At 56.0% G+C, this 11,904-nt stretch overlaps 1 protein-coding gene across 2 annotated transcripts; it reads right to left on the minus strand.

Moving 5' to 3' along the window:
- Nucleotides 1-70: 70 nt before the first annotated feature.
- Nucleotides 71-11,068, minus strand: TMEM150A (transmembrane protein 150A). Of its 2 annotated transcripts, none has more exons than XM_068139744.1 (7): nucleotides 10,977-11,068; nucleotides 6,849-6,896; nucleotides 5,011-5,082; nucleotides 4,781-4,848; nucleotides 4,533-4,660; nucleotides 3,502-3,679; nucleotides 71-1,765 (listed from the first exon to the last, which is right to left on the minus strand). In XM_068139744.1, exons 2-7 carry the CDS (start codon nucleotides 6,887-6,889, stop codon nucleotides 1,521-1,523), a joined length of 732 nt encoding a protein of 243 aa, XP_067995845.1. In that variant the 5' UTR covers nucleotides 6,890-6,896; nucleotides 10,977-11,068; the 3' UTR covers nucleotides 71-1,520. The 2 variants fall into 2 exon arrangements, with proteins under 2 accessions (XP_067995845.1, XP_067995844.1); XM_068139743.1 differs by lacking the exon at nucleotides 10,977-11,068 and adding an exon at nucleotides 8,947-9,195.
- Nucleotides 11,069-11,904: the final 836 nt, after the last annotated feature.

Below are 11,904 nucleotides of genomic sequence, written 5' to 3' on the forward strand. Positions count from 1 at the left end.
GACTGTGCCCCAAAGCTGGTCACTCCTTGAGCCCGCACTGGGGGAAGGACAATCTGCCTCACCCGTGGCTGATTTTCACTTTTATTATTGTAAATTTACTATTCTCTTCATATATATATATATATATATATTTAAACATATATTAGATATAAAAGTCAGAACTACATATACTGGTAGATTTAAAGGCCAGTTTTGGAAAGGTGGGCAAATCAGGAAGCCCAACCTGATCAATGCTCACAGCAGCAGCAAACGCCCCTCTCCCGGGACAAGGGAAAACTTTTATCTATATATATATATATAGTCTCTGTATACACACACATACATACACACACATCCACCCTACTCTACATCCCAGCCCTCCACTCCAGCCCCTGCCCAGGACACCCAGGTCTGGCTGGGCTGAGTGCTGGGAAAGGCACCGGAGGACGGATTTAGGAGTCCCAGAAGAACCACAATGGGGTGTGAACTTCCTCAGGCCCTACAGAAATGGTTCCCCTTTCTGTGCCTGCGCTCTCATGGTGGGAAGGCTGTCAGTGGCCCACCCCTCGGCTGGCAGGCCAGGGCTGGAGGGTGCAGGCTTTCTGGTGGGACACCCCAGCCTGGCAGAACTATGGAGAACCCTGCTGCTCTGTAGACACTCTGCTTAGAGGACAGGACATTCCTGGTGTGATGGTAAATGCAGAGAACCGTTCCCTAATCTAACTGACCACCAGGGAGCACAGGAACGCTGTGGCACAGGAACTGAAACCTGCTTCAGCAGTTCTCCAAGCTGAAAATATATGGGAAAGTCACCCGCTGAAGGCATGAAAGGCCCTGAGCAGTGAGAACTCTAGCCAGGAGGGCCAGTGTGGCCCAGCCAGGGCTGCTGGTGTTATCCTGCAGCAGGACAAGGCACTACCTGCAGGCAGGCACAGAGACCCTTCACTACCATTCTCACTGGGGATGCAGACAGACCAGCATTGCCATCACCTCCCTGAAAAGGGGAAAAGACACTCTGGGTTTTTGGCTTCTCTGACAGCCACAGCAACTGTCTGGAAGGCTTGTTCTGCTGAACCCTCCCCCTGTGGCTGTGGAAGAGGGAGGAACAGCAAACCTCCCATTCCCAGCATATCATACTGACTTGGGGAAGGGAGGGTAAGCCCCCTGTTGCCCTGTGCCCCTTACAGAAGGATGCCTCTATATGGTTTGCCTTGAACAGCTGCTGACTCAGCCGGGGAAAGCCTGGGGGAAGGTGCAGGGGCAAATATTGGCTCTGCCGATAGCAGCACCAGGCCGGCATCCCTGTAACCCAGCACAGACCTCAAACCCTGCAGGCAGGGAGGAGGTAGCTCCTTCAGGTGACACTGGCTGCCAGAGGAGCCCCAGCTGCAGCTCCCACCAGGAAGAAAGGGCACCACATGTCTCTGTGTATGCACACACGCACTCCAAGGCAGCTGTGGTTTTGGAGGCGCTCAAGGCAGGGGAGCCACTGGAAGAGCCCAATTTGGGGCTCCCCACCACGAGCCTGCCTCCTGTTGCGGTCAGGCCATGGCCAGGCCCTCTGAGTGGCTGTGGATTTGGGCTGTGCTGGACACACCACTCTCGCCTTTGTAACTTTTAGTGGTCTGACTGGCTTGCAGCAGGACCAAGAAGGTGTCTGTGGAGATGGCCCCAAACTCAAACGTGAAGGTGCCGTAGAAGACCAGGACATCAATAATGAACATCCACTCGCACAGGGCTGCCACATGCTGCAGCACGAAGCTCTCCTGGATGAAAAACACACCACCTGAGGGCATCCCCATCAAGGAAAGCACAGATGGACCCAAACCATCCCATGGAGAATCATGCCCCACTGCCACTGAATGCTGGGGTGGCCATGAGCAGCCCTCCTCCAGAGGAAACACCCCATTACCTCAAAACCAAAGAAACCCTACATGCTTCCCCTCAGCATTGGGAGGGCCCCGGCATGGGTGAGGTGGTGATACCCAGCCTCAGTAAATCACAGTTCTGATGGCAGGAAGGGATTTTCTGAAGAGGCTGGGGCAGCAGGAATTCAGGCTGCAGTCCTCAGGGCAAGCTAGGTGCCTAGATGTCTCACCCTGGTGCTCATACCTGTCAACCTCTTCCTCAAATCAGGCTTATGATCCCCATCCTCCCATGACATGCAGTTAAAGTCAATATAACTCCTGAGCCCTCCATCCTCTCAGTAAGGTGGTTTGGGCTGCTGCATCCCAGTCCTGCAGCACTCCTCATCCTTCTGTGCTGCCAGCTGGTTCACATCAGAAGAGGGGCCTGCACCCTCTCCACCAGGTCCTACTGCTACCAGAGTTTCTTTATGCTTCTCTCATGCCCATTGGGGATCTTTACAGAAACCTACTTCCAGAGCCTCCACAGGTGAGAGGTGAAGCCTCCAGGTGGCGCCTTTACCTTGCCTGCCTTCTGTCAGCAAGACCAAGATTTGGGGAGGCTGAAGAGGCAGGGACCTCAAGTGCACAGAGTAGAGCCTTCTCCTTATTCTCCCAATCCCACTAGGAGATGCCTCAGCTTGTTTCCCATACCAACCCCACCATGGCTTGCTGCTTTCCTTCTCCCAGTCCCCAGTGACCACTGCAGACAAGCACCAGTCCTGTCTCACTTGTCCTTACATGCCCTCCTTGTCCCTCCCATCTGGCACAGCCTCATGGCACTCCTGCCCTTCCCAGCTTCCTGCCTGCTTCCAGCCTGCCTGCTGTGGTGACAGGGCCAGGGTGGCACATCTCAGGCCCATCAGCACCCCCCAGGCTTTCTCCTGTGCTGCTCACCCCCAGCCAGACCCACACCAGCCTCTTGGGGACCTGTGTACACTGCATGATTTTTCCCTTCCCTCCCAGTAACCACCATCTTATTTCCAAATTTATCCCTAAGGTCAGCTCCAAATAAGCCCCTGGCTCCCCATCCATACACTTGGGACCATTCTTCCAGCCCTGCTACATCTGCTGTTGTGCCACTCTCCCTGGTGCAGTATTTGCAGATTCCAGCTCACCAAATCCTCCTTCACCCCACAGGCAGGTCAGCCAGTGGCTGCTGCTGAGCCCTGGCTGGCAGAGGTGCTGCCATGCACCTGCCTGGCACCTGCACAGAGCACTTTTGTGCTGGGTTTCATAGAGGTAACTCAGATAGACTCTGCAGTGCCAAGGGCTTGACATACCTTTGTCTTGTTAAAAACCCCAGACAGTTAACTGGCCCTTCCACTCTGCAGCAGTGGCTGAACTAGGCTGCAGCAAGCCAAGGTATATCAGATGTGGGGCACCCCAGTGCCCCAAGAGATGCCCACCAGCACACCCTGCACAGCCCTGATACTGCTGCTCCTCCAGCCTACACCTGCGGCAAGCTGCTCTCCCTCAGCCCCCTGCCCAGCTCTCTCCTGGCATTGTGCCTTGCTGCCTGACCAAAGGATGGAGGACATCAGATGCTTAGGCCCTACAAGGACCACTTTTTGCCAGCCCATCACAGATCTCCTCCCCACACACTTCAGAAGGATACTGAAGACAAGAGTGAGGAAGGCCACAGAGGTGAGGATGCTACGTAAGTGGCCAGTCCAGTACTGTCCACGGGTTTTGGCCATGCGGTAGGTGAGGATGGACTGCAGCAGCAGGAACAGCATGCTGGTGGGAAAGGCCACCCCTGCCCCGATGTAATGCAGCACCTTGGCATGATCCACCTGCAAGGGAGAGATCACAGGTGCTGGCATGGCTCTGCTCCAGGGATGAATTTGTGTCCAGGCAAGGGTGCAGGCAGTGCCCAGAGCAGATCCAGGGAACTTGCTGTGTCCAGCTCCCAGATGAAGAGCAGATTTGGACCCACTACCTACAGCTGAAATTTTGTAATCCTTCTATTTCTCCCATCTGTGGGGCGATAGCTCTCAAGCCCCTTGGGCCAGCAACCTTGCTGGGGGTCACAGGCCTGCATTCAGCAGAGCTGCTGAGCTGTCAGTGGAGCACATGGGGGATCAGGGCAAGTGAAGGCTCTCCTGCAGAGCAGCGTCAGCAGCTGCCTCTGGCCAAGCGGAAGTGACCAGCAGCAGCAGGCAGAGAGCAGGCAGCTGCTGGGAGCCCAGTGCCTGGCAGTGCAGGCATGGGGGTGAGCTGCTGTCTGCTGCCAAGCCCTGTACTGCTCCAGACACTGGAGCACAAGCTCTGCCCAGACACGTTTCCTGGCATTGCCCCCTGAGCAGCAAACATCCATGGTGGGAACGCCAGCAGCTTGGCCAGGCCGGAACGCTCTCTGGCTGGCTGGTGTGTCCCTGCCCACACAGGGCCACATGACTATGGAGGAGATGGATTGTGCAGATGATCTCAGATAAGGGTTAAACCAAACCCAGCAGTTTAATCTGAACCCAAAACTATATGTGTACCACCAGTGCCTGCTCAGTACCCAGCAGAAGCAAAGGATTGCATGGATGGACCAAAACAACCATCCCAAATTCTACACTGCCAAGCACTGTCAGACCCACTCCAGCTAAGCTCCCCTCCCACCCCCAATGCCTCTGAGAGCCCCTTGAGGATATGCCTTACCTGGAAGTTTCCAACCATAGTGAGGCCTGCAGCACAGACCCAGCCAGTGGCCAACCCCAGGGTGTTGAGAAGGGATGGCCCAAGGCGCTCCAGAAGGTGGGCGTAGCGCAGCAGCCCCACCAGGATGACTACAGGAGAGAGGTACAGTCCCGTCACACCCTGCTACCTGGGACCCCCCACCACCTGCCTGTCTGCTGCCCAGGGGTGAGCTCTGCAGGGTGACTCCTGGCCCCACAGTAGGCACTTACCCATGAAGGAGCCCAGACTGCAGATGAGGCTGAAGAAGCAGCTCTCAGGAGGCAGGGTGCCACACTTGCTGCGGGGACAAGACAAGGCCCAGAGAGCCCTCAGCACAGGGCGACTGGGGTGTAGTGCTTGCCCCACTCCCAAAGACACACTCCTGGGCTGTCTGAGGGTAGCTCTCAGAGAAGCTTCAACCCCTGGCCAACCCTGCATACCCACCCCAATGGCTACTCACCTGACAAGGGGGATGTGGTCCAGTGTGCAGCAAGAACCAGGGCCATCTACACCGCATGACTGGTTGTAATTCCTGCCAGGAGCAAAGGCACCAGCTAGGAGAGCTGAGCTGCTGCCCGGGATCCTCCTGCCTCCTGCTCACAGGCCTTTCAAGACCAGCAGAGCTGCTCCCGAGTGAACGCAGCTTGATGCCAGAGATGTGCCCACACCCTAGGCCTAAGCCCCTCCAGAGATTAACTCACCACCCAACAGCATCCTCCAGGAGCATTGTACCCGGGTCTCACAGAATGCCCCCTACCCTGCGCCTCTGCTGCCCACCCAGAGTCCCTGTGACTGCAAGAGAGAGGCCAGAGTGGGGCAGGAGGCTATATGGACCTGCTAGGTGCATGGGCTGAGGTGTTGGGCTCAAGGGGTTCTTGCAGCCCCATGCCCCAGGCAAGAGTGGGACCACCTATGTGCCAGACCTGCCACACATCCCCAGGGTGGGAGCACAGGTGGAGCTAGGCACCCTGCAGGTAGGAAGCCCTCCTCTCCACCCCTGTGCTCACAAAGGCCCCACTCAGGCACTTCCAGCCTCCAGGCAGGGACAGGAGCCATGCTGGGGGGACAATACCATGCTGCCTCTGGCTCAGGCTGTCCATCAATTGCTTCCAGCCGCTCAGCAAGCACACGGTTAGGGAGGCTTTTTGGAAAGGGCTTGGCTGGGCTCTGGTATTTTTTCAGTCTCCTCGTTTACCGGTGGCTTTGTTTTCTGACCACGAAACCCCAGCGAGGCATGGAGCCCCATGGCCTCCTCAGGAGCTGCTCTTGGGGCCATGTTTGGTTTGGGAGGGTTTTTTCATTATTTTGTTTAAAGCAAGCAGCCCAAGGCCGGGAAGCATTATTCATCATTAAGGGCTGGCTGTGCAGGAGACAACCCAACACACATTCTTCCTAGGGCAGAATCAGACATCAGGCAGGAAATGGCAGCAGACTATTTTTTTTCCCTTCTTCTTCAAACACTTCAGAAAGAATTAAACTAACGTGGATTTTTCTAGACAGAATTTTAAGGAGGTACAAGCAGCTGAAAGCCCTGCAAAAGAAGCTGCCAAGAGAGCAAACAGGGCTTTTTTCCCAGCCCTCGCCCCTCATGCACATTGTCCCCCATCCCAGGGTGCTGCTGGCAGCTCTGCCTGTGGGATAGCTGAGTGCTACAGGGCCATCATGTCCCCCTGGTACTGCCAGATTTAGCCTCAAGCAAGCAAGCTTCAACTTTTCCCATGGAGACACACAGTCCTCTGTAATTCCCTGACCACTTATTTTCATACTTTCTCCATGCTGTGTTTGTTCAATGGTCTCCTTCTCCCAGTCTGGTTTACAGCAGGGCTCAACCATTCACCGGCACAGCCATAACTGCAGGCAAGCCCGGACAGGGAAGGGAGGGTGACTTTTGATAGCCCTACTTGGCCCTGGCATCCTCACTGCTTTGCAAATGTGGATCTCAACCCTGCCAGCAGCTAGCTCCCAAGCAGCTCTGCTCCCCAAAGCGGCTTTTGGGCTGGACAGGAGACACACACCCTTGGTCAACTATGCTCCTCACTGTCACCACCATGTCTGCTGGGGGAGAAGGTGGCTCTGTACCCCCATCAATGCTCCCACCTCCCCCATTATTCCCACATTCCTTCACAGGGTCAGTCTGGTCCCTGACCTCCCGTTCAGCATGGAAGTGGTGCAGGGGAGACCTCAGCTATCTGGCGACATGGTTCAAGTGGGACAGTTTTGGAGGAGAATGAGGCATTATAAGGTCTTTAACCGAGCTGGTCCATGGTGAAGAGCCCCTGCTGCCCCTCCAGGCCTTACCAGTTGTGGACAGGGCAAATGTGGTTATTGGAGAGGGCCATGGCATACCTAGGGGAGACAATAACAAGGGTTACTGCAGGCAGCCACCTATCTGCATATATCCCTGTTCCTGGTTATCACTCGACTAGTCCTAGGAGCAGGGGTTACAAGCCCTCGCTGTGTGGCAGAGGCCAGCACTCGCTCTGTGGCACCTCTTGGCTTTACAGAGCAGAACAAAAAAACCTAAGTGCGTAAGCCCAGCCCATGCTCCAGGGAGCTCCCACTATCGTGCCCCCCTCCCTGGTACCCTCCTCCCTGCCAAGAGCCACCTCCTGCTCCAGTTCAGCGTGCTTGCACCTGCTCTTGTGCACCTCCTCTCCATCCTGCTGCCATGATCCCCAGACTCTTGAGGAGTCTTGGGGGCTGTGCCACAGAGCCCCCACCTCAGCACCAGGGCTGTCTACCAGGCTAGAGCTGTGTAGAGTGTCAACCTACGGCCACTGGGCTCTGTCCTGCTTCCCCCAGCCCCAGGCTGCCCCGCACCTAGAGCTAAAAGTCTGGAACAGTAGCTGCTGCGCTGGCAGGGCACTTGGGACAGATCAGCACTGCTGATCTCTGTGGAGTCTCCCCTGCACATCGGTCAGTGTGACAAGAACATGGACATGTATTCCATTCAGCTCTAGGGGGATCTCAGCCCCACGACCTGCCCAGACAGCTAGGAAGTCCTTCTGTGTGGCAGCCACAGCACCAGGTGGCAACACACTGTTCAAATTGCCACTGTGGCTGTTAAAAATAGGCCCCAACATCAGTAAGAAAACCCCTCTCCTGCCAGAGTTGGCCAGGTAACATCCAGGATGATGCCAGCAGAGAGCTGCCAGGGCACTGGAACAGTCTGGGGGAACCAAGGAGCAGCACTGCCTACCCAAGGGCCGCCCACCAAGAGCACTGCCCTCCCCCCATATCCCTGACCCAGCCACTTCTCAGATGGCCCACCAAGCACCCAGTCCCTGTTGCAGACCCTCCTGGGAAGGGGCAATAAGCTAAGAGGCACAAACAGCACTATTCTCCTGCAGCAGGATGTGCCACCACTTGGCCCATTCCTCCTCAGGGCTCTGCATCCCAGTATGGCCCCATCAGCAGCCCAGCCTCACCCTGCCGCTCTACTGACAAGGGCCACTGCATCCCCCAGGTGGTTACAGGACTTGTATGGGATTAGAAAAAGGACCCAAAACCCCCTTTTCCAGGGCACTTCTGGTTCTAAGGACCATGAGCAGAACCTCCCATCTGCACTGCTGAGGGCTGAAGGGGCTCCAGAATCACCTACAAGAGACAACCAGGGCTTTGTAAGGCATCCCGGGGAAAAACTTGAAACATGAGTTCCCTACACCAGGGTCAACATACAGCTTTGTCATGAAGCTTCACAGGGGTGAAGCTCTTAGATCGACCTGCATGGGTGGGGTTCACCTGCTCCATCCCACACCCCAGAAAGCCCCATCACCTACACTGGGGGTCCCTGTGCCTTCGGGAAAAGTCCCATTGCTGTTGTAGCAGTGGCACTGGATGCCTGACAGACCAGCCGAGATCCCAAGGCCAAGGCCCAGGGAAGGGATCAGCAGGGTGGGTTAGCGCCGCTCACCCAGCTGATACTGACTCTGCCTCCACCACGACGAACAAATGTTCAGCTGTGCCTCCCATCCCTCCACGCAGGGTGGATTCCTATGGCACTACAGAAACTGGGCTGGTGGCATTGCTCCCAGGGCCATTGCCACGACACCTGAGTATCAGCCGCACCCATGTCTGAACAAGATCAGGCGAACCCAGGAGGTGCCAGTGGTATGAGGCCAGGGGGGCACGGGCCAGCGCTGCTGCAGGGGACGCAGCTCTCACACAAGGTGTCTGGGGGGGTATGGGGACGTGTGGGAGCAACTTGAGCGTGCAGAAACGCCCCAGTACGACGCGGGCCCAGCGATGCTCCACAAGACTCCGGCCCGCAGCATCCTCCAGGCCCCCGGCGTCCCGCAGCCACCTGCCCTAGGGCAACCCACAGCATTCCTGCCCGCAGCCCGGGCGGCCCCGGCCCCGCCGCCGGGGCGGCTCCGGGCCGTCCCGCAGCACTCACACGATCCACATGCCGGTGATGGTGAAGGCGGGCAGCGTGATAGGCAGGATCCCCCAGGCCGGCATCCTCGGGCCGGGCATGCCCCGCCGAGCTACGGGCGAGCGGGGCCGCCAGGGGAGTCTCCCCGCTGCCTCCTGCTGCCGAGCCGCCGCCGGGCCGCGCTTCCCATGGGCGGCCGAGGTCGAGGCCGAGGTCGAGGCGGGCCGGGCGAGCTGAACGAGGTCCGGCCGTGCAGAGCCGAGCCGAGCCGTGCCGGGACAACCCAGGCCGGCCCCGCCCCACGGGCAGCGCGGGTCCCGCTCGGCTGGCAGAGCCCGCCCCGTCCGGCGGGGAGCGGGGGCCGCTCGGGAGGGCCCCGGGCGCCACGTGGCGGCCGCGCTGCTGGCCCGGAGCAGGATACGGCGGCACCCTCTGGCCAGGCAAAGCCGGGGAAGGCAGCTGGAGGGAGGGAGGGAGGGAGGGAGGGAAGGGAGCCGCTGCCGGTCGGGTCAGCAGGGCAGGCAGTGCGGCCGGCCTCCGCAGCTCCGAGCGCTGGGCCCTGTCTGCGGGACAGAGCCAGGCGGGAAAGACAACGGCAAAAACGGCACCGAAGGGTCGGCCAGGCACCGCTCAGCACCAAACGTTCCCTCCTTGGAGCTGGGGCCTGGAGCAGCTTTTACCAAAGCTGGAGAGCAACAGGTGGCTAGCGGGCCTCTGGGAATTCATTTCCCCCCCAGCCCCAGGTGATGCACTCTGCCCCCAGCACCATCCCTGTGCCCCTGTCCAGGAGGGTGTCGACTCCTCCAGCTAGTATAGCCTGAAAGGCACTATCTCAGTATCAGGTGGCAGCTGGGCACAGAAGACCTTGCTCAGTCTCTCTTCATGGTTATTGGGTTAGCATAGGCTCAGTCATCTCTCCTGAGGACAAGGCCCAGTTTTTGCCCCAGTGGTGACTGAACTTGCACTCTTAACTGAACAGCCAGTGACTTCACTGCCTCACACATTGCAAGCCACCACCCACCCTCCTGCCCTGTCCTGACCCCCTTATCCTGACCTCTCCTTTCTCAGGCACTCCCCTGGAATTAAAATTTAGCATCCATCCATTCACCCTGCTGTCCAGAGAAATTTCCTTTTTTCTCTCACAAGGAAAACTTGGAAAGAGGAAGTGCAACTTCACCTGGCAGAGGAGCCAGACTGTGGCAAGGGCACAGCTGCCTCATTTCCGTATCAGGAACTCAGAGGAGCTCCATCTGCCTACCACCTCACCCGGGCCGGGGTGCAAGTTTATGCAACTGGAGGATTAATATTGCATACTGGGACTTATAGTCTCAGAGGATCTTATCACACTCCAGGCAGCCTCGCTGCAGGCCCAGGGCCTCATATTGATGTTCAGCACATCAGTTCCCAGACTTCTCACTGAAGGAGTTGCACTCCAGAACTTTTCCCAAGCTGGTTGTGCTTCCAAAACTGACCCCTCCCTATCTGTCCGCTGGCAGACAGGAGGCCTGGCCCTCCTCCTCCCAGCAGCCTCCACGGCTGTGTGGTCAGAGAGCAATGGGAACAAATGGCACCAGGCCAGCAGCGCAGCTGTTGCTGCCTCCAGCTGCCTTGGTGGGACTTGCATTGCTCCCCGGCCACACGGCAAGTGGTACAAACTCTACCATGCTGCCTTCTGCACAGGTGGGGTGAAGGAGTAGGGCACCACAGTTTCAAGATGATTTAGGTGCTGTAATTGGTGATTTTCTCAGAGGAGTTCAACAGCTGGCACTTCTAGGAGTGAATTTCTAGGAGTAAACAAGCCAGCTCCCTGTTGGAAGATACTTCATGAATATCCTTCCTATGGATCAAATGTTCTAAGTATCCACAGATTCAAGTTTAAAATTTAATCTAAAAGCATCATTGCTTCAGTTTCAGTGACAAATTTATGTTTTACAGCCAGGACTTCATTTTCTTTAGGACTTTTTCCTCACTAGGAAGCTTCACATCCATAAGGAAAACACTGCCTCTACAGTAACCCATCCTAAGGACACACAGTAAATCTCACTACTTACTTCTAGTCTGTTTTAGCAGTGGAAATTGCTGCTGTAAATGGGAACAGAAGAGGTATGTAAATCCAAACTGTGGTGATGCCTGTCCAGCCTCCTCTGGAAACAGTGAGTCAGACCTATGAAAATGAGAAAGGTCCAAGACTATAAAAAGAACATGCTGAGACAAGACCTGAAGGCTAGTGGTGTGAGCACCGCTCCTCACCACCAGCCCATGTCTTTTATGCAATTTTTCACAACTAGAGTGCAAGAGACTTAGTGATAAAAGTATCACCATGCACACTATCCCTCGCTTAGTTCTGATCTCCTTTTGATAACACTTTCCCTGTTACTTGAAACGTTGTTACTGCAAAATCCAAACAACATTCACAGAACATTTTTTTCTGGTTTTCCAGTCCATTCCTATTTACAGTCTAGTGAAAACTGTTTAAAACCCGTTTAAACTGCAATTCTTTTTCCAGCCAACATTCTTTCCATTCCAGTCCTGCTTCCTGCAGTTTCCTCGTGTGGCTTTTGCTTTGCGCCAGAATTGTCCGAATTAAGATGTAATGCTCTCAGTAGGAACTGGGTTTGCACATACAGCTTGAAACACAGCAGCCCCAGACAACTATGTGAAGGCAGGGCTGTTAGCTGACACCACTTGAAAAAGTCAAAGTGATGCCAAAATCAGGAATCAAACTCTGTAATCAAGCTCTTGATTTCAGCATTTTCAGACTGTCTGGGGATCAGAGGGCAGCAGGGCTGACGTTAAGTAACCTGAAAAATGACCAATGGTTTCAGTGAGCATTTTGGAGACCGCTCAGAAAAGAGCTGCAAGTATGAGCAAAGGCTCTGAAATGCAAGACAGAGGCAGGCTGAGAGGCAGGCTGGATACACAAGGGCCATGGGCAGCACAGATTAAAATGCATGAACAGAAATATCTAAGGGCTGGAAG

The sequence above is a fragment of the Melanerpes formicivorus genome, unplaced genomic scaffold (genome assembly GCF_026170545.1).
Source record: "Melanerpes formicivorus ecotype bairdi unplaced genomic scaffold, bMelFor1.0.p_v2 SCAF_6, whole genome shotgun sequence".
NCBI classification, from domain to species: domain Eukaryota; kingdom Metazoa; phylum Chordata; class Aves; order Piciformes; family Picidae; genus Melanerpes; species Melanerpes formicivorus.